The 21,548-nt window shown below is 45.5% G+C and overlaps 2 protein-coding genes across 2 annotated transcripts; one reads left to right on the top strand and one right to left on the bottom strand.

The window, feature by feature from the left end:
• Window positions 1-13,666: 13,666 nt before the first annotated feature.
• Window positions 13,667-14,440, top strand: LOC109751095 (uncharacterized). Its single transcript, XM_020310001.1, has one exon. It carries the CDS (start codon window positions 13,667-13,669, stop codon window positions 14,438-14,440), a length of 774 nt encoding a protein of 257 aa, XP_020165590.1.
• Window positions 14,441-20,130: 5,690 nt separating this feature from the next.
• LOC141040632 (uncharacterized) lies at window positions 20,131-21,072 on the bottom strand. Its single transcript, XM_073506748.1, has one exon. It carries the CDS (start codon window positions 21,070-21,072, stop codon window positions 20,131-20,133), a length of 942 nt encoding a protein of 313 aa, XP_073362849.1.
• Between the last annotated feature and the right edge of the window lie 476 nt (window positions 21,073-21,548).

Here is a 21,548-nt window from a genome sequence, read left to right as displayed (position 1 = left end):
TCGCTGTCGGCTTGTTCTTCTCGGTGCAACTCTTCAGCATCGGTGGGCTCTTCCATGAGCTCAAGAGCAAGTGGGGGCTGAGGGGGCGCCTCAGCTTCACCCCACTAAAGAACAACAACTTCCTCCTCGAGTTCGAGCGCGAGGGGGACCTCAGGTTCATCCTCAACAATGGCCCGTGGACCCACAAAGGTGATGCCTTCCTCATGGTGGCGGTGGACGGGAGCGCGAGGCGGGGAGACGTTGAGGTGGCCCACATGCCCATGTGGGCTCGCATCTACGATGCGCCTCCAATCATGCTCTTCGAATCAGTCGCCCGAGTGCTTGGTGCTAAACTCGGCGAGGTGCTGGAAGTGGACGCCGACAGAGAAGGCAGGATCTGGGGTGACTACATGCGTGTCCGCATCAGCCACGATGTTGACGAGCCCATTAGAAGTAAGCTAGAGTCATATGACAATGCTGAGGGGAAATTGTATAAGCTGAATGTAAAATATGAGAGGCTCCCTAGGTTTTGTAGCTCATGTGGTCACCTAGGGCATGGACAGCACGATTGTAAGCTCCCGGAGGATCTCCAAGAGATGAGATTCTCGGCAGCGTTGCGCGCATATCCGTTTAAAAAGAGTAGCATGAGAGGAGGGGTCATCACCCCGGAAAACGGCCGTGCTCGTCGGTTCCTCATCTTTGAGACCGAGAGTATAGGAGTTGTGAAGATGAATCTGCAGAGGGAAGCACCAGCAAGGTTCGGGAGGGCCTCAGAGAAGGTGCTGGCGGATCCGCTGGTTCAGGCGGCAATAGCCGCGGTCAGCTCAATCAAGTTGGATGTGGGACAGGATGATGACAAAGATAAAACCAAGGCACCCAAGAACACTCTAAACCTGGAGAGTGTTGTACTTGCTGTGGTGGCCGAGGCTGCAGCAGACAAGGGGGTCGACACCAACAACTCCCCCTCCCCAACAGAAGACAGCTGAACCCGCGGCACTGGCTCATGAGGGCGGAGGGCCAGACCTGGATTTCCCTCCGGGTTTTGGCCCTATTCCACACTACGGCGTGCCGCGGGCGGTGATTGCAGTGGGAGGGGGCAATGCAGAGGCTAGCAACGTACTTGCTTTGGGCGACATGGGTAACACAGTGACCGCAGGTGAAGGAGAGGCAGAGATAGGAGGGCTTCCACGGGCAAAGCTGAAGAAGGGCATTGCAAAGGAATTGGTGGCAAATAGAAAGATCAGGAAGAGCTCACCTGGGGCTCTGACAGTGCTGGGAAAAAGGGGTGTACGCGCAACTTCAGGTTCAGGTAACACTGAGGGCGTAAAGGAGGGTAACCCAACTGACCACTGTAAGAAGAAGAAAGGTACAGAGGAAGAGGAGGGCAAGAACAAGGCTGGGGAAGAGGATGGTAGGCAGCAACCGAGCCCGGGGCTCTCGGTCAACTGACGGGTGCTGAGGATGGCACCCGTCAGGAACCATGACTCTCATCAGCTGGAACTGCCGGGGGATCGGGCAACCTCGGACAGTTCGAGAACTTGTGGGCCTTGTCCACACTCACAAGCCCAAGCTGGTGTTCTTATCCGAGACTCGGAAAAGCCATGAGTATGTGAATAATCTAAGATGGAGGTTAGGACTCCGTCATTGTATCCTGCATGCCGGCACCGGAAAGAGTGCGGATATTGCTTTGTTCTACGATGAAAGTGTTGAAATAAAAAAGATCGTTGTTGGGCCGAGGTATATTGATGTGTTGATTCGCTTGCGCCCCAATGGAGTACAATGGAGAGGTACCTTCATTTATGGTGAGCCGAAAGCACATGAGAGACACCACATGTGGGAACTTTTGAGGAGAATTAGGTGCAATGCATCTGAACCGTGGCTTATGATAGGGGACTTCAATGAAACCATGTGGCAAAGCGAACATTTCTCACGTGCGAAGCGCTCAGAAACTAACATAGCTGACTTCAGGAGACTTTTAGCAGACTGCAATCTCCATGACATGGGTTTCAAGGGCACTACTTGGACATACGATAATAAGCAGAGGGGCGCTAATAATGTGAAGGCACGTTTGGATAGGGGAGTGGCTTGCCCGGAATGGAGTAAGGTGTTTAGGGCAGCAACAATTGAACATATCTGCTCGTCGAGATCCGATCACCCTCCCCTTCTGCTCCATTTTGGCAACAGGAATGAGTGGAGACCAATTAAGAAAACATTCAGGTATGAGCAGATGTGGGAGAGGCTTGATTCTCTGTCGGATATGATTGGTAATACCTAGAAGAAAGGGGATGTAGAACATAACCTCAAGGGGGTGGCCAGTAGACTAAAATCGATGGAAGACGTGCTGAGTTGCTGGGCGCAAAAGGAGTTTAGCTCGGTCCAAAATAGCATCAGATCCCTCCACGGCTCGCTACAGAAGTTAAGACTCCTACCCCAGTCTCCGGCTATAGAAAACAGAATAAGGAAAGTTGAATCTGACTTGGATGAATGGCTTCTACGAGAGGAGCTCATGTGGAAGCAACGCTCAAGAATTAGGTGGTTAAGAGAAGGAGATAGGAACACAGAGTTTTTCCACAGGAAAGCCACTTGGAGGAGAAAGAAAAACAAAATTGTCATACTGAAAAGGGACGACGGAACTTGGGCAGATAGCAGCGAACAAATTCATACAGAAATAAACGGGTATTTCAAGGGCCTGTATGAGAAGGATGGCGACGTGACACCACAACACCTGATTGATATTTGCCTACGATGAGTGAATGCTAATATGAATGAAGCACTAACCAAGCCATACACGGAGAAAGAAGTGAGTGACGCCCTATTCCAGATCGGACCACTAAAGGCGCCAGGATCGGACGGATTCCCTGCTCGTTTTTTCCAAAGGAACTGGACAGTTGTAAAAGAGGAGGTAGTACAAGGTGTCCTCGGCTTCTTTGCTGATGGTATTATGCCGGAGGGAGTAAACGAGACCACCATTGTTCTGATTCCGAAAGTTAATGACCCACAGAGGATAAAAGACTATCGCCCAATAAGCATATGTAACATTATCTACAAGATCATATCCAAAGTGTTGGTCAACAGACTGCGCCTTTTCCTTAATGACCTCATCTCGAGTCCCAGAGCGCTTTTATTCCGGGCAGACTGATTACGGACAATGCAATCATAGTGTTTGAATGCTTCCACAAAATCCAGAGCAGTAAAAATTGGAGAGATACCCACTGTGCGTATAAGCTTGCCCTTGTGAAAGCCTACGATCGGGTCGACTAGTGTTTCTTGGAAGGGGTCCTCCGAAAGATGGGATTTGATGTAAAGTGGATTAAGTGGGTTATGACTTGTGTCAGATCGGTGAAATTCTCTGTCCGATTTAATGGTGAGATGCTGGAATCGTTTTCACCATCCAAAGGTTTCAGACAAGGTGACCCGCTAAGCCCATATTTATTCCTATTTGTTGTTGATACCTTGTCCTACCTTCTGAGGTGTGAGGTGGAGTCAGGGAGCATTACACCCATAAAGATCGCGCGTGGATGCCCGGGGATTTCCAACCTCTTATTTGCTGATGATAGCCTGTTATTTTTCAAGGCCTCGGGGGACCAAGCACAGCGTGTGAGAGGGGTGACAAACAGGTCAATGTCAAAGCGGTGTCACAGGCCCTTCCCACCTTCATTATGGGTGTTTTCAAACTAAACCAGAGCTTTTGTGATAAATATGAGAAGATCATAAGAGATTTCTGGTGGGGCGACAAAGATGACAAGAGGAGAGTTCATTGGATGTCGTGGGAGAATATGACGAATCCCAAAAGAGCGGGGGGCACTGGATTTCGTGATATGCACCTTTTTAATCAGGCTCTTCTTGCCAGACAGGGTTGGAGATTGATTCAGAATCCAGATAGCCTGTGTGCGAGGGTACTCAAGTCAAAATATTACCCGAACGGAAACCTGCTTGATACATTCTTCTCTTCGGATGCATCTCCGGTCTGGAGGGGCATAGAGTTTGGGCTGGAACTTCTTAAAAAAGGCCTCATCTGGCGTATTGGAGATGGCAAAAATATACAAATCACAAGGGACCAATGGATCCATAGGAAGGAAGGACTGAGAGCAGCCTCTTTTGTGAGAAGATCGAGGCTCAGATGGGTTAATAAGCTAATAGATGATGAAACTAAGGAATGGAAAGTTGAACTAGTGAAACAAATTTTCCATAACTATGACGCTGAGGATATCTGCAAGATGAGAATACCGAAGGGAGAGGTTGATGCGTGGCATGGAACTATGAGAAATCAGGGATATTTACAGTCAGGACACTACTAGGGAAAACCTTATACGTAGAATCTTAGCAGCATCGCGGCACAAAAACAAGCTCTACTGCTAATTAGCAGTAGCGAGGCCATGAAAAACACGCTACTAATGCAAGTTTAGCAGTAGCGTGTGAGGGCTAAACCGCGCTGCTAGAAAAATCGACCGACAGTAACCAACAACCTAAGTTTAGCAGCAGTGCGGTGTGACAACCCTCGCTACCGCTAATGCAATAGTAGTAGCGCGCTTTTTACTCACGTCGCTGCTGCTAATTTTGAAATTGTCCACACGGTTGGCCCCGTTTAGCAATAGCGTGTGTGGGAAAAGCGCGCTGCTGGTATGCTGTTAGCAGGAGCGTGTTTTCCCTCCCGCGCTACTGCTAAGACGCAGCACCCCACCACCTTTTTCCACCCGTCCTCCCCTCCCCCATCTCCTCTCCTCCCTTTCCCCTACCTCCCACATCCTCCCTCTCTCACTCTTCTTCTTCCTCAATACTTCTCCCCCCATTACTCTCCCTCTTCTACCTACCTTTCTCTCTCTTCATTACTCCTAGCTAACTAACCACCTCCATTAATGCATCTCCTTTCTCTTATTCCTTCCCCCTCCACTAGTTGAAGTTGTCTCCTCCCAAATTAGCTAGCTAGGTAGATGTAGCATTTAGTTAAGTGACCTATTTGCCCCCTAACTAGATCTATCTTTGTCAAGAAGAGCTTTGTGCACTTTTGATCTCCCTACATCATCATCTCCACCGTGTGCTCGATCTCGAGATAGAGGTGATTAAAATTTCATGCTTTTGCAAAATGGAAATATGTGTATGTGTGTGTGATATGATAATTGGGCAATATGATGGAAATTGTGTGTGTGGCATGAGTTGACGCCAAATTGTGCTTTTGAGTTGCCTATGTTTTGCCGAAATGTCGATTTATTTCCATTTCGGTGAATTCCGGGCAAACTCTAGATCTATATATGTCCTATTTTTAGGGAAGATCATGCCAAATTTTTGTATGACTTTGATGCATGCACGCATTTTTATAATCAATTTGTTTATTATTACCGTGCAAACATTCATGATGGTCAGTGGAACGATGGTGGACAGGTGGTTGCGGTCGGCAGTGCAGGACATGAAAGAAAATAACCGGACAGAAGTTTTATGTCCGTGTAGAAAATGCAAAGGAATAGTTTGGCTTGACCCGTACGACGATGGTCGTGTCGAAGCGCACTTGCTCATGACTGATTTCATGGATGGCTATACTCGGTGGATAATTGAAGATGAGGATGACGATGTTGAGGACGCCGACGGGGCAGGCAATGACGACACGGGGCAAGACGAAGAGATGATCGATAATGGCGGCGGGGAAGAGGCCGGACATGGCGGCGGAGAAGGGGCCGGACATGGCGGAATAGAAGGGGCCGGAGATGGCGGCGGAGAGAACGTGGACTCCATGCAGCAGAGTTCGTCGGTACTAAGTTCAATCGTGCGGGACTCTCATGTTCAAGCTCTGCTTCGCAAGGAGACGAGTACTGAGAGAGCTCCTTCTAGAGAGGAGGCTAAGCTGGAGCAACTGGTGGTAGACTCGAACACTCCATTGTATGATGGTTGCAATCCTGAGGTGACCCGCTTGAGTTTCACGCTTGAACTCCTGAAGACGAAGGCTAAAAACAAATGGACCGACACTAGCCTCGATGAGCATCTCAAGTACCTAAAGGATGTTCTTCCTGCGGGGAATCTATGTCCTACTAGTGTTGATGAGGCCAAGAAGATCGTGTGCCCTCTTGATCTGCCGCACGTTAGATACCATGCATGCATCAACGATTGCATAATTTATCGGAAGGAGCACGCGGAAAAAACAAGCTGTCCGGTATGCAATGCTTCTCGATACAAGAAGGCCGGGAAGAAATGTCCCCAGAAAGTTGTATGGTACTTACGATCACTCCCCGTCTCCAGCGGTATTTCATAGATCCCAAGGAAGCAAGGCTAATGCGCTGGCACGCGGAAAGGAAAAAGCCCGACGATGGAGATGATCCGAAGCTGAGACACGTCAAGGATGGAAGCCAGTGGAGAGCGTTTAACAGCTTCTATCGATATTTCGAATGTGATGCAAGGAACATCATGCTCGGCGCGTGTACCGATGGCATGAATCCGTTTGGCAACCAGAACACCAACCATAGCACATGGCCCGTGTTTGTATGGATGTACAACCTCCCCTGGTTGTGCATGAAGTCGAAGTATATTCACATGAGCATGCTTATTCAAGGGCCGAAACAACCAGAAAATAATATTAGTTTGTATCTAGGGCTACTTCAAGAGTTACACACGTTATGGAAAACACCGACCAAGACATGGGACGCCAGCAAAGGCGAGTATTTCTACATGAGAGCCGCGCTAGTCACGACGGTGCACGACTATCTTGATTACGGATATGTCGCAGGCCAGGTGCGCCATGGATATTGCGGATGCATGCGGTGCATGGATGATATGACGTCTCAGCAGCTAACGTCAATGAAAGATGGCGGGTCTGGGAAAATCGTGTACATGGGGCATCGAAGATGGCTCGAACAGGACGACCCGTGGAGAAAACGTGGAGATCTATTCAATGGTCACGCTGAGCATCGAGGACCTCCACGTAAGCGGAGCGGTGCCGAAATCGACGAGCTATTGAAAAACTAGAAGGAGTGCCCCGCACCGGGAAAGACGACAAAAAAGGAGCCGGAGCCGCTGCTGAAGGTATGGAAGACGAGGTCTGTGTTCTGGAACTTGGAGTACTGGCACAAACTCGATACACCTCATTGCCTTGATCAAATGCATATCTGTAAGAATGTCCTTGAGAGCTTGCTCGCGACACTGATGAACATGCCGGATAAGACCAAGGATGGGCCGAAGGCAAGAAAAGACTTGCAAGATTTGAATATCAGGGAAGATCTGCACATGCCGCCCCGTAAAAAGTCAGACGAGACAGAGACGGAGACAGAGGCGCGGGAGAAGAAGGGCAAGAAAATAAAGAAAGAGGATTATTGCCCCCCTTCTTGCTTCACCTTAAGTCAGGCTGAGATCGATCAATTCTTTAAGTGCCTTACCGGAGTCAAAGTTAGTTCTGGTTACTGTGGCAAGATAAGCAGATATCTAGACACGGACAAGAAAAGGTTCAGTGGGATGAAGTCCCATGACTGTCATGTGATGATGACGCAGATACTACCTGTTGCCCTTAGAGGGATAATGGACAAGCACGTCCGTGACACGGTTATTGGTCTCTGCAACTTTTTCGACGCCATCTCTCGAAAGTCGATCAGTCTGAAGCAGCTCCGAAGGCTACATGAAGAGATCGTTGTGATACTAAATGAGCTTGAGATGTACTTCCCGCCCGCGTTCTTTGACGTGATGGTGCATATGTGTGTCCATATTGTGGACGACATAATAGACCTGGGGCCGTCATTTCTGCACAACATGATGCCGTTTGAGAGGATGAATGGGATCATCAAATGATTCGTTTGTAACATTTCCCGTCCGGATGGAAGCATCGTCCAGGGCTATCTGACACAAGAGTGCATCACTTTCTGCGAGAATTTTCTATATGGCACAGACCAGCCGCCTGGTGTTAGTGTTTGTTTGCCCATTAACAAGCACGATGGGAGGCTCGAAGGAGAAGGTCACTCCAACGGTCGCAGGGAACTGCACGTGGCATACTCAGATCGAAGCAGCGACTTTGACATAGCCAACTTGGTAGTGCTACAACACCTAGACGAGGTAGATCCTTTCGTGGCACTGCACAAAGAAATTATCGCAAAGAAGTATCGTGACCGGGGTGTATGCAGGACGAACGCCGAAGTTACTAGAGAGCACAACTCCACTTTGCTACATTGGTTCAAAGAGCATATTATTGCTAATCCCCTGGAGGAGGGCTCTAAGGACGGATTGCTCATATACGCCTTAGCACATGGCCCCTCGCCCAACCGCCTAACCTATCAGGCATACGATATCAACGGATACACGTTCTACATGGAGGCCAAAGATATGGACAGTGATGATCGGAACTCAGGGGTGACGATGGAATGCATGACCGGCAGCGACAACGGCGCAACTGAAAGATTTTACGGAAGGGTCGAGGAGATCTGGGAGCTTGACTACTCTGGACTGCATAACACGATGATGTTCCGTGTCAGATGGGCTAAGAATGTCGAAAGAGAAAACCGGAATTTCACTACCATGACTATACCCGACGCCAAGAGTGCTACCGTGAATGCTATCGCAAAAAACGAGCCATGGCTACACGCTAAGCACGTGACACAATGCTTCTTCATAACCGACCCGCGCAATCCCAGCCATGTTGTCGTGAGGAGGGACAAAAGGAACATCATTGGAATGGATGGAGTCGCCAATGAGGAAGACTACGATCAGTACGACAACGCAATGAGGGAAGATGATGATGATGATGAAGTATACGTCAAAAGAAGAATCAATACTACATTACCTAAGAAAAATCGTACTCCATGGAAAAGGCAAAGTCACAATGAGGGGCTCAATTATTCTTCAACGAATAAGAAGGGAAAGAAGCTGACTCAAAAACGAAAACGTCAATGCTGAGGAACCGTATGTTATCGGTCAAATGATGTAATATATATGTTCCTATTCTGTATACACACTTAGCCATTATTATGCATGGGTCCAATGATGTAATATATATGTTCTTATTTTGTATATATATTTAACCGTCAAATGATGCAATATATATCACCTTCAATTCCCTTCGTTCACTGCTCTCGGAAAAAAAGTGAGAGAAAATAAAAGGAAAAGAAAATAGAAGGAAACAAACAGGAAAACTGTTATATAGGTACTGCTTATAGCAGCATTGCTTTTTTGAGAAAAGATCTAGAGCTAGTCAAGGTAGCAGTAGCGGTTTCTACACGAAACCGCTATAGCTATTGAGGCTGAGGAACCCCTGTCCAAGATTCTGGAGGAAAATCCGACACTTACGGAAGAGGAGTTCGAAAAGTTCAAGGACACTTGCGCTACCGAGGCAGCCAAGTCTAAGACTGCGAAATTCAAGAGCCTTCGGCAAAGGAACACGGGGAAGCATTGCCTCGGAAGCCGTGGCTACCTCGGTAAAAGGTACATATGGGATAAGGAGGACGCGGAACGTGAAGCCGCGGGTATCCCATACACCTTCGCGAAGTTCACCAACCCCTTGGAGTGTGACTTCATCAGGGCCCGCTACAAGTGGGACAAGGAAAAGAAGGTTTTTTACACGGACCAGATCACGAGGAAATTGATTAGACTACTGGTAATTATTCTTTTACCACCTTACATTTAGCTCCAGATCTAGTCGACTACACATTCCTAAACGGTTCATGCTCCTTCTGCAGGAGAAGCAACACCAGCTTGCAACTGAAAGCCCTACTTCTCCGATGAGGCCCAAGTGGAACACCCCTCTCAACCGGGCCTTGAACGAACTTAAGGGACTCCCTTTGGGCCAACGGCCGCAATATGGTCGTGTGCACGGCGCTGGAGACGGCGCCATGTGGAAGGTGTTTTACAACGAGGGCCCGGAGGCCAAGAAGCAGAAAATGAAGTTTAGTTAGGCGGACATCGACGAGAAGGTGAAGCTTGCGGTCGAGAAAAAAGCAGCTGAGGACGCGAAAAAACAGCCGAGGAGAAAAATGAGTTGCTACAGCAGGCAGTCAATGTAGCTGTAACTGCCTGCAGAAATAATTTCGCTACTAACTTGGTTCCAGCTATCATCAACTGGACGAAGGAAAATCCAGACAAGACGGTACATGATTTCCCGTTGCCCAGTTTCGTCAGGAGCAACTCTGTGAACAACAACACCACCGCACCATCACTTGCTCATGCAACCGGGCCTCCTCTCGCAGTCGCTCCCGCTCATAGCAGCCCGTCCTAAGTCTCTGGCGCGCTAGGTGGGCCTTCGTCTTTGGCTGAGCTCGACGCCCTCACGGTAATTACATGTCGCACCAATATATATATATATATATATATATATATATATATATATATATATATATATATATATATATATATATATATATATTCCATTTTCGTTGCCTTTCGGATGTTTTACGCCACAGACATATGTGTTTGCAGGCCGAAGAAACCCCGTGCACCATACTCTACTTGATCAAAGGCCAGAAGGTGGACGTGGGAAAGGGGATGATAATGAACCCCTTGCAACCCACGTTCCACAACCAGCCGATCCCCGCTGAGCACTTCAGGGTTAACTTGTCCAGTGTGAAATTGGGGCACGAGGATTTGCCTCCTCCAGTACAGCATGTGGGAGAGGACGACGAGACCCTGCCATGGATTGGAAGTTGCAAGGGTTGGGTGCTGCTATGGCCGAAGAATCTTATTCGTCTGGAGCCGGCCGAGAGCACACCAATAACCAAACATCAACAAGCATGTGCGGAGACCACCACCCCGCCTACGCAATTACCAGCTCCTGTAGTGTCGGGTGAGAGCGGCGGACGACGTGATGAAGGGGGTGCAATAGTACTAGCTGATGTAATCGGTCCTGTAGAACAGAGAATGGATGATGAGACGGAGGTCGACCCAATGGGTTTCCTCAATACAAACGCGTATGACTGACATAGATATGATGAGTCAACCATATGACGAATCGGGCTATCAGCATGCTAATGAGGATATGGATGATCTGCTCGGGCAGGAAGGTCGTAGCAGGGATTGCAAAAAGTCTCTCTTCATGAAATCCTCACAGGACATGCCTGAAGATGCTGCCTCAACACAGGCTCAACTAGCCGGGGGTCGTACAGTGCTTAGCCCGAGAACACTTGGGCAGGTGTTAAGGAAGGGTCTGGAAGGTGTGCCCAAGAAAAAGGAGAGGAAGAGATCGGGGAAGATAGCTGCCTCCAAACAAGCCAGAGCACATAGCAGCCAGACGATGGATTCTGAAGAGCGTGTACCCGTGAAAGGTGCGGCCATGTTCCATCTCACGGGCGAGCCGATGCTACCGCCAAAACAGCTGGAGGCAGCATCAGGGGATCTCAGGAGACTGCACAACCATGTGCTGTCGACTAAGAAAAGCCTACTAGCCTTGAAGGATCCAGGATATCCGACATACGCGGCTCGTGTGCCTGAGGGGAAGTGCTACGTTGACACACGGCCCGCGGAGGTGTTCTTCCTGCGGTTTGACCATATCTTTGAGATGTTTCTGACAAGGCGGCTCAATTTTACAATCGTCCGCCATTTTGCGCTACATATGAGCTCCGTCATGAAGAGAGATGAAGTTTCGCAAATCTGTGTGGCGGATCCGTATTACATGCACGAGTCTTTCTTGAGTCTCGGCGACTTTGAGCGTAAAACTGCTAGGGACTACCTCCAAAACTTCATGGTACAGAATAAGGACCAGGAAATTGTCCTCCTGCCTTATCATCCAAAGTAAGTCAGTTCCGGACAACCCTTTCGTACAATTTCAATCATTCCTTCTCGCTCATATGCAGAATAATTTGAGGTGTCTTTTCCCCGCAGCAACGGGCGCGCCGTCCTTATCGTTCTTTACCCGCGAGTCTCCCACGGCGTGTATTTCGACCCTTCCGAAGACTATGAGAAGAAGGACTACACCCACATAATGAATATTATAGATGATGCTCTCCAAGGATTCAGCATTAGAGGTGGCCACATGCAGATCAGGGAACAAAAGAACAAGAAGATGAGTTTCGCGCATAAAACTAACTTCTGCTGCATCCATGTCCCAAAACCAAGCAAGAAGGATGGATTCTACATCCTCCATCTCATGATTGAGTTCAGCGCGGATCACCAAAAGCTTCGCATGATAAGCAGAAATGATGATCATATCCACAAGTGGCTGGAATCTCATGGAGAATCGGATTATAAACTTAGAGATGACTTCTTTCGCATCCAAAGGGACATTGCGAGGATCATCATGAAAGAAGTCCTCGATGAGAAGGGGATGTCCCACCACGGCCCTATATCGCGAGCTGACGTCCGAACTCGCATAGGCATGCAACGTCAAGACCTCACGCCGTTCAAGAAGCTAGAGTCCATCCTCGATGATATGGAAGGATGGAACTTCTAGTGATTTACGATGTCGATGATGATGATATGTGTCGGTTGAACTTGTATACTTTCTGTAGCGATGAAACTTTGTGATGTCCACGGTCCCTGCCGAACTTGCGTAACGCTACTTTGTTAGTTTGGGTACGATGACCTGCGTACCTCTAGTTAATTAGTTTGCGTACTGTATGTTGCATCTAGTTGCTAACCCTTTCTTTTTCGTGTTGCTCTAATATATTTTGTTGCATATGATTGTACATCCTCTTGATGAAGATGCATCTCTAACAGGTACCTAGTTTCTTGATGGTGAGATGGCAGTGCTATGTCGTGTACAAAGGAAAGGTTGCGGGGGTGTACAACGAGTGGCCTAAGTCTCAGGCACAAGTGAATGGGGTCTCGGGCGCCAGCCATAAAGGCTTCAAAAGCAGACAAGAAGGAGAAGCTAGTTACTTGAGGTTCACGCTAGCGCGAGAGAGGACTCGTAACCGCCGCCTCATGTACTGCATAGTTCCGCTCTCACTCGTAGTGATAGCTCTTCTCGCGTATACCATTGTTTAGATGGATGACGTTGTAGTTACAAGTATTCGAGACTTGCATGTATCGCTATTTTTGAGATGATGACGAGATACCACTTTGTGTTGGATGATGATTATGATGAGACTATTTATATGTATATGCTATGATTACATTTGTGGTCTCGCAGCCATTTGTATGTGTATCATGATGACATTTGTATCTGCTAAAGATTCTTGTATAAAGCCTGTTCAAATACAAAACAAATATGTAGAAAAAAATTAAAAACTACTAAAATTAGCAGTAGCGAGTGGAGAAAAGTTAGCAGCCGCGTTATAGTAGCAGTAGCGCGTCCAGACAAAGCGCGCTAGAGCTATTAGCAGTAGCGAGCTTCCACGCAACACGCTGCTGCTAAACTTGTATAGCAGTAGCGCGGGCGCGCACGCGCTGCTGCTACGGGTGAGCTGTAGCGCCTTATTAGTAGCGCCGGACCCCGCGCTACTGATATACCTAGAACCCGCGCTGCTGCTAGGGTTTTCCCTAGTAGTGGGAGTGCATACAAACTTGCAGACTCTTTGAAGAGAAACAATAGTGCATCAGCCTCTAGCTCTATAAGCAAGAATTTGGGATGCTATTTGGAAAGCGAGGACTCCAAACAAAGTTAAAATCTTTGGTTGGAGAGCAGCCACCAACTCGCTTGCCACCAAACATAATGCATGCAAAAGAACCATTGCCACCGATGATGTATGTGAGATATGTGGCATGTGTAGGGAGGACGAATATCATGCTAACATTGCATGTACCAGGAGCCTGGCGTTGAGGCATGCAATGAGGGAACACTGGGCTCTCCCAAATGAATCGGAGTTTAGATTGGCTGCAGTTGCTGTTAATCGCAAACCCCGAGGAAGTCAGGAGGAAAATTATGTTGGTACTCTGGCAGTCGTGGAACCTGCGGAACAGTGTCATACATGGTGATGGAAAAGAGACAGTCTCGGGTGTGGTGCAGGGATTACTGAGGCTACATGCGGACCTGATAGTGGCTGACGACGACCCACTCGAGGAGAGGAACAAAAACAAGTTATCAACTTTCCCAACAATCGTTCATGTACCTCTGCAGCCGGGTGCAAACTACTGGGGAGCTCCACCTTCTGATGCAGTAAAGTTGAATATAGATGCTGCTTTCCTGCATGAATCTGGTGAGGCATGGGGAGGAGCAGTAGCCAGAGACCACCTGGGCCGGGTGCTCATGTCCATCGGCAAACGCCTTGACCGCTGCCACTCAGCAGAAGAAGCAGAGGGTGCAGCCGTCGAGCTAGGGATAACCACTTTTGCAGGCCTTTTCAGAGGACATATCATCTTAGAAACAGACTGCGCGAGCATTGGAGGGCTGCTCCAGTCGGCGAAATGGGAGTGCAGATCAGCCTGCCGTGCAGTCCTGGCCAATGCCAAGAGGCAGATGTATGCTTTCTCCAGTTGGGAAGTCAGCATCGTCAACCGAAACAAAAACTCTCTTGCTCATGAATTAGCAGCCATAGCTAGAAGAACCGGGGACTTTAGTCTGATTGCAATGGTCCCGGATGATGCAATAGCTGTAATGATGAAGGAGATTGTAACCACCATGGTGTAGGTTTTTCCATGGTTCTCAAGAAAAAAAAAACGAACCAACATATGGTTGGATGGTTAGAAGGACAGTGGTATCCCCAGACCAATATGGTTCAAATCCCGGTGCTCACATTTATCCTGAATTTATTTCAAGGTCAGGGCTTGAGCGTGTAATGTTGTGGCCTCATTTGAGTGCAGAAAAAGTTTCGAGGCCAACGCAAAAATGGCCCCACACTTTCTTCACAAACTTGACACATACCCTCTTGAAAACTAGATCCTCCCTCGGAAGCGGCTTGACTGATTACATATTCATCACAAAAAATTGAACACCTTCCATCTCATGTGATGGCAGTATATATTCACCACAAAAAACTCTAGCTAGTGCAAATATCCCCAATTCAACAAAACATAGCAATTTGTAATAATTAACTTCCGTTTTCAATTTTCTTTCCCTTTCCATATTGCTAAACTATAGTAGACATGAATTGACCTAGCTACATCTATATAAACAAATTAAAATGTTATATCCTCTCCTCTTTGAATTTATAAAAGATAAAGAAAAAATTAAAAAGTATAAAACAGTAATATCAATATCCATATTATCTATCCGATTATCCATACAATACATGCATGCATATCAATATCCATAAAATCAAGCGACCGGCCGTGCCACGTGGACTCATTTTGCCATGTGTAAATCAAGTCTGTTTTGTTTGCCGAGTTCCTTTTACCAGACTCTCAGCGCCGGCATGTCTGTGCAGTGTGCCACTCTTTGCTGAGAAGTACTCTCGGATTATCCAGTCTTTTCCGAGTTCCCGCAGTTTGGATCTTGGCGTAGACGTTTGTTCCAGAAGTGACTCATATGAAAATACTCTTACGTGGTTTTATTATAAATAGTAGATGTGGATGAATTGCATCACATGCACTTGCAGAGTTTTGGATGTAATTTATGAGATTGCTTCGACATTAAAAGATGTAGCTAATGTGCCCGCCAACTTCACATGGGCATCACTTACATATAATATACTACCTCCAGTCATAGCTAGAGGTATGTCAAACTCACTATCTTCAGCTTATCGAGTCTGACTGTCTTATTTCCTATTCTCTAGCTTACACAAATGGCGGACTTCTGTCAAGATTTGGTAGCAAGACAGAGAGATAAGAATAAAAAGAAATCTGATAGTGGAATGAGAGGCATCCGCAAGCACATCCCCTAGACCATGAAGTGCTGTGGTGGTAGACAATAAATTTTATCTGCAAAATGCGGAAGTCACATAAGATGAGTTTGGAAGAACTTCGCTTCACTTCTGTCTCATCCTACCTATCCACTCAACCTCTCAACCCCAGTTGACCTTTCAACTAGCTACAGAAGATGGATTAGAGAGTTAACCCAGATGCAGGTGAGAGAGGATTGATATCAAAATACCAACGACCACGTGTTCCTTTAATTGATAATCTATTGTTTCTTCATGCTACATGTGATAAATAGCAGATGATCATGCACATAAAGTGAGGATTTGGTGCCCAGAGGGTGTGGTACCCCCACTACAGGCCACTGGATGTTCATCCTGCGGTATGTTTCTGGTTCTGCAATAGGTAGGACAACCTAGCATGGTTATCGTAAGTATCTGGAACAATAGTAAGACTTGCATGGGGAAGTGCATGGATAAACCCGGGTACATATGAACCCACTTTGAAAAACACATTTCTAAATGCTAAAAAAATCCGAAAAAGGCGGCATGGGTACGTATTCATGTTCTATGTGCGTGCATAAAGTTTCACGAAAAAATAACTTTTTTTATGGCGTGTGCAAAAGAGACAAAAAATTGTGTCGTGAAACGCTATTTAGAAGCACAGGAATTTGTTTTTTTTGCGGAGACAAAACAAAAACATATTTTTGCACAAAACTTTGCGTCGCGCACATACATTTGTGAACATGTATGCATGAAATTTTCTTTTGATTTTTTGACATTTTAAAACGTACTTAAAATGTATTTTCTTTTAAAAGTGGGTGCAGATGCCCTGGGTTTAGATCGTGCCCACTCGACTTGCATGCATCTGGTATGCCGACTAATAGCAGATAGAAGATGGGTGCTGCACCAAGCTATATGTCTAGGCAATGAGTTGCATGCACGTGTACTGCATTTGGGCGCACATTTTCTAGCTTCCCCCTTCACACCCCTATATTCTGCGTCCTAATTTTGGCACCTTTTTCACACTAACATAACTGACTGCCGCGTAAACTTGTAAATTTTCAGCAGTACTACCTCTGTTTTTTTAGTCCGCGCATTAGCTTTTGTCAAAGTCAAGCTTTTTAAACTTTGACAAAATTTATAAATAGAAGTATTAACATATGCAATAACAAATAAATACCATCAGATGTATTATTGAATGTACTTTCACATCATATAGATTTTTTATAGTAAATCTTTGTACTTTTTTATATAAATTTGGTCAAACTTTACGAAGTTTGACTTCAGTCAACTCTAATCTGCAGAGTAAATAAAAATGGAGGGTGTATTAAAACTTGCAAATATACACTGCAGCATAAAGCATGCAAATTATCAATAAACAATAAGTGTAAAAATTTGCAAATAAACATTGTAGCGTAGAATTTCTTAATAGTTTTATGTGGAACCGACTGTGATACTTAACTCTCCCAATCGGTTCTAAAGCCTGAATATACTGGGGTATTTGCTCTTGTTTGGCATTGTTGGAACCCAAAACCGACCAAGGGTTGTGTAATAGAACCTCCTTCTAAAGTTTTTATATCTTTCATTAGATTACTTTTCATGGTCATGCTTTCATGACATAGAGAGATTGCTAATTAAGGTGCCACATGCACTTTTTCAACTTTTTGTTAGGCGAGTTCTCATACCACAAGAAGAGGGGGGAAATAGGACTACAATGCCATGCTCGCTTAAATCCAACATGTCTGTATAGAAATTTGACTCATCAAATGAAAACAATAGAAAATATTCTAGGGAGTTTGATCCAATTAATATTCTTATATGAAATGAAGTGTGTTAGAACAATCATATGAATCAATTCATATATATGAACTGAAAATCCTAATGGTTACAAAGACTGTGGGCATATTTTATGAGAAACTATACATATGGTTAATAAACATCCAATGTAAATCTTTGAGAAGACATATTAGATAACTTTGCAAAGGTCATGCTTTCTAGACATGGAGATTGATAAATGATATGAAAAGGATAGAAAATATTCTCTGAAGTTGGATCCCATGAAATTTCTTGTACCATAAAGTTGCATCCCATTTATCAAAATGTAAATGCTGCCTTAAATCCAACATATCTTTATGGCCATTTAGCTGATCGATCTTATATGAAAGTGATAGAAAATATTATGTGAAGTTGGATAAATAAAAAATCGTAATAAGAAAGGAAGTGAAGAGACTTTTTTAAACAAAATCAGATGGGCTGCGAATCCTACGTACAAAACCGGACATTGCACACGCGGGATAAATCATAAGGATTGCAAATCCTGAACTAAAAAGTAATGTATGTACTTGTACATATATTAACAATTCTACCCAGATAACATGGATTGCATTCCTGCAAACATAACATGGATGACACAGTATAGATTAAGAGTGGAAATAGAATAGTCCATCCAACTGAAATCATCCTGTCATACTCAGTGGTTGTAGTACATTCACAAAGAAGGTTCTGTTATACCTGTTCAGGAAGAAATCGATATTGAGAAAGTTATAAATAAACTAAACAGTTTACAAGGTGGAACTGGAATTAATTAATAACTGTCAGCAAATTGTTCAATAGACGAAAAAACAGACAAAATCTCTCATCAGCAGTATTAAAATTTGCAAATATACACTATACCATAAAGCGTGCAAATTATCAGTAAACAATAAGTGTAAAAATTTGCAAATAAATATTGTTAAGTAGAATTTGTTAATTGTTCTCCGTGGAACCGACTGGGATACTTAACTCTCCCAATCGGTTCGAAAGCCTGAATATACTGGGGTATTAGCTCTTGTTGGGCATTATCGGAACCCAAAACCGACCAAGGGTTGTGTAATGGAACATCCTTCTAAATTTTTTTCTTTCATTAGATTACTTTTCAAGGTCATGCTTTCTAGACATGGAGAGATTCCTAAGGTGCCCCATGCAGTTTTTCAACTCTTTGATTAGGGGAGTTCTCATACCACAAGAGAGAAAAAAAACTAGGACTACAATACCATGCTAGCTTAAATCGAACATGTCTGTATAGACATTTGCCTTGTCTCATGAAAATAATAGAAATTATTATAGGGAGTTTGATCCAATGAATATTCTTGTATGAAATGAAGTGCATAAGAAATCTTATGAATCAATTCATATATATTGACTGAAAATCCTAACGGTTACAAAAACTGTGGACATATTTTATGAGAAACTATACATATGGTTAATAAACATCCAATGTAAATATTTGAGAAGACATAGTAGATAACTTTGCAAGGATCGTGCTTTTTAGACATAGGGAGATTCCCTATAACAGAAAATAACAGAACTAGAATGTCATTGCTACCTTAAATCGGGCTAACAGATCTTTTTGTGTCTCATTGATTAATAATTGATATGCAAAAGATATAAAATATTCTATGAAGTTGGATCCCATGAAATTTCTCATATGAAGTGATCGAAGTGATGAGCAATTCGTAGGAATAAAATCAGATGAACTACAAATAGTATAAACGAGAAATTCCACACGTGGGATAAATCATTACACATCTTGGACTAAGAAATAAGGAATTTAGTTGTACACATTATCTATTTTTTATCTTTAATATGGATCGGATATACAGGCAGATAACATAGATTGGACATACACTAGGTTGAGACAAAATAGAATAGTGGATCCAACAGAAATTCCAGGCACAACTATAGTCATACAAATATTTTCACTATGTCAGCTAGCTCTTCTTACCCTAAGAACAGGTAACTGCTCAGTACTCTACTCGTTATAGTGTGCCGAGAAACATATTTATGGAATCAATTCGTCTGGACTCTAAATCCTAATAATGTTACAAACATACTTTAGGAGAAACAGTACATATGAGTAATAATTATCCACTGTAAATGTTTGAGCAGACATATTAGATAACTTTGCAAAGGTCACACTCTCTTTAGGTATGGAGATTCCTAAACCAGGATAACAGAAAAGTATTATATGAAGTTGGATAAAATAAAATAGCTCGTAATAAAAAGGAAGGGCAGAGAATTTTTTAAATAAACTCAAATGCACTTCGAATCCTACGTACAAAACCGGACATTCCACACGCGGGATATGTCATATGGATTAGAAATCTTGAACTAAGAAACAACGTATTTACTTGTACATATATTATCAATTTCTACCTAGATAACATGGATTGCATTCCTGAAAACATAACATGATGGATGACACAGTAGCTCGGTTAAGAGTGGAAATAGAATAGTCCATCCAGCTGAAATCTTCGTGTCATACTCTGTGGTTGTAGTACAGTGACGGAGGTTCTGTTATACTTGTTCCAGGAAGAAATCGATCTTGAGAAATTGATAAATAAACTAAAAGGTTTACACGATCGAACTGGAATTAATTAATAATGGCGAGCAAATTGTTCAATAGACGAAAAAAACAGACAAAATCTCTCATCATCTGAGCACACTTTTTCCTGACATCTGGTAATTAACTACTTGGACACTCTCAGTGCGTGCCGAGCGTCAACCACCAGAGAAAAATGCTCCGATTGCCGATGTCCTTGTGGTCCTGTAGTAGTGTAAGGGTGCCCTCTGCGAGGTTCACCTCGAACACTACGTTGGACACGGCTATGTATCCGGCAATGTGCTCGAACCTACGAACCACCAGCAGCATCCCTGCATCGACAGACGGCACCAGGTAGGACCTCAGGTTTAAGTGTAAGTGACTGGCCTGATTAGTGACCTCCTGCTGCGTGGCCGCGTACACGAAGTGAGGCTGCGGGTGGAGCTCCAGCTTGAGGACGTCCCCTGAGCGGGTGGGGACGTAGAAGTTGCCGCCCAGGGAGAGGCTGCCCTTGCCTTGGAACAACGGAAGCTCGCCGTCCTCGTTTGGGGCGAAGAATTGCCACTGCCACACGGCGTCGCCAGGCCTCGCGTAGAGGACCATGTCAATGGACCACACCGATACCGCCACGAGGAGCACCACGGTGGGCGTGGGAGCCTCGCCGTCGTCGACGTCATAGATGATTCCTGCGGCCTTGAAGTCTTGTGAAATAACTCTGGTCATGAGATTGGGTAGGTCGGCGACGGCCCTGGTCACCGGGTTGCACAGGCGCAGCTTGTGCGCGCCCCGGCCTGAGGGTGCGGCGAAGAGCAGGCAGCCCTCGGCGCAGGCAAGGACCTGCCCGTAGTGCCGAGGGATCTTGAGCCGCATGGAGGCGCCGGTGAGGACGTTCACGAACCTGGCTTCCTCACCTTGGATCTGCAGCATCTTCCAGTGGCGTGGGAAGAAGCGCGGATTCATTCCCACGAGCTTCGGGGCGGCGCCTCTCCAAGGCTTGATGTCTCTCAGGTGGATGTAGTCGGTCACATCTGAGCGCAGCAGGAGCTCCGCCACCTTGGATACGAGCTCGTCCGGGAGGTCGTCCCAGTTCCTCTCATCAGTCATTGGGATGATACTGCAAAGGAGATTCAGTGGATCTACGCTTAGCTTAATTTGAAACAAAACATGCATAAATATTCACGAGATTAGATCTAACGAATTGGAATCAGCCGAATTATATCAAGAAGGCAACAAGAAAATCGATCCAACATCTAATTCACTGACCTTTCATGGCCGCTGGCGTCTGCGCCGAGAATGAAACAGTAGAACGGCCTGCCAGTCGCTGGTTCCATGGAGGCGGCCGCAGCTACAGGGGGCTTGTCCACCAGTCTGATGGATGGTTGCGGCTAGGGTTTGTGGCTGGTGGTTTGGAGAGGGCCAGGGGTGGGTTGGATCATCTTATACCGGGGCGGCCAAGTAGAAATAGAAAGGAGAAATGGCGGACAAAACGCGGAAAGGGAAATAGAAAGGATAAATGGCGGACAAACAGCTAGCACGTCACATGACGTGTGACTTAATGTCTCGTGAGAATTACTTTGCCC

The sequence above is a fragment of the Aegilops tauschii genome, chromosome 2, assembly GCF_002575655.3.
Source record: "Aegilops tauschii subsp. strangulata cultivar AL8/78 chromosome 2, Aet v6.0, whole genome shotgun sequence".
Lineage (NCBI taxonomy): Eukaryota > Viridiplantae > Streptophyta > Magnoliopsida > Poales > Poaceae > Aegilops > Aegilops tauschii.
The sequence above is the reverse complement of the archived record's forward strand: the minus strand, read 5'-3'. Positions and strand labels throughout refer to the sequence as shown.

Coding starts and splice junctions, on each gene's coding strand:
- LOC141040632 (XM_073506748.1), bottom strand. CDS start 21,072: ATGACTGATGAGAGGAACTGGGACGACCTCCCGGACGAGCTCGTATCC.
- LOC109751095 (XM_020310001.1), top strand. CDS start 13,667: ATGAATCGGAGTTTAGATTGGCTGCAGTTGCTGTTAATCGCAAACCCC.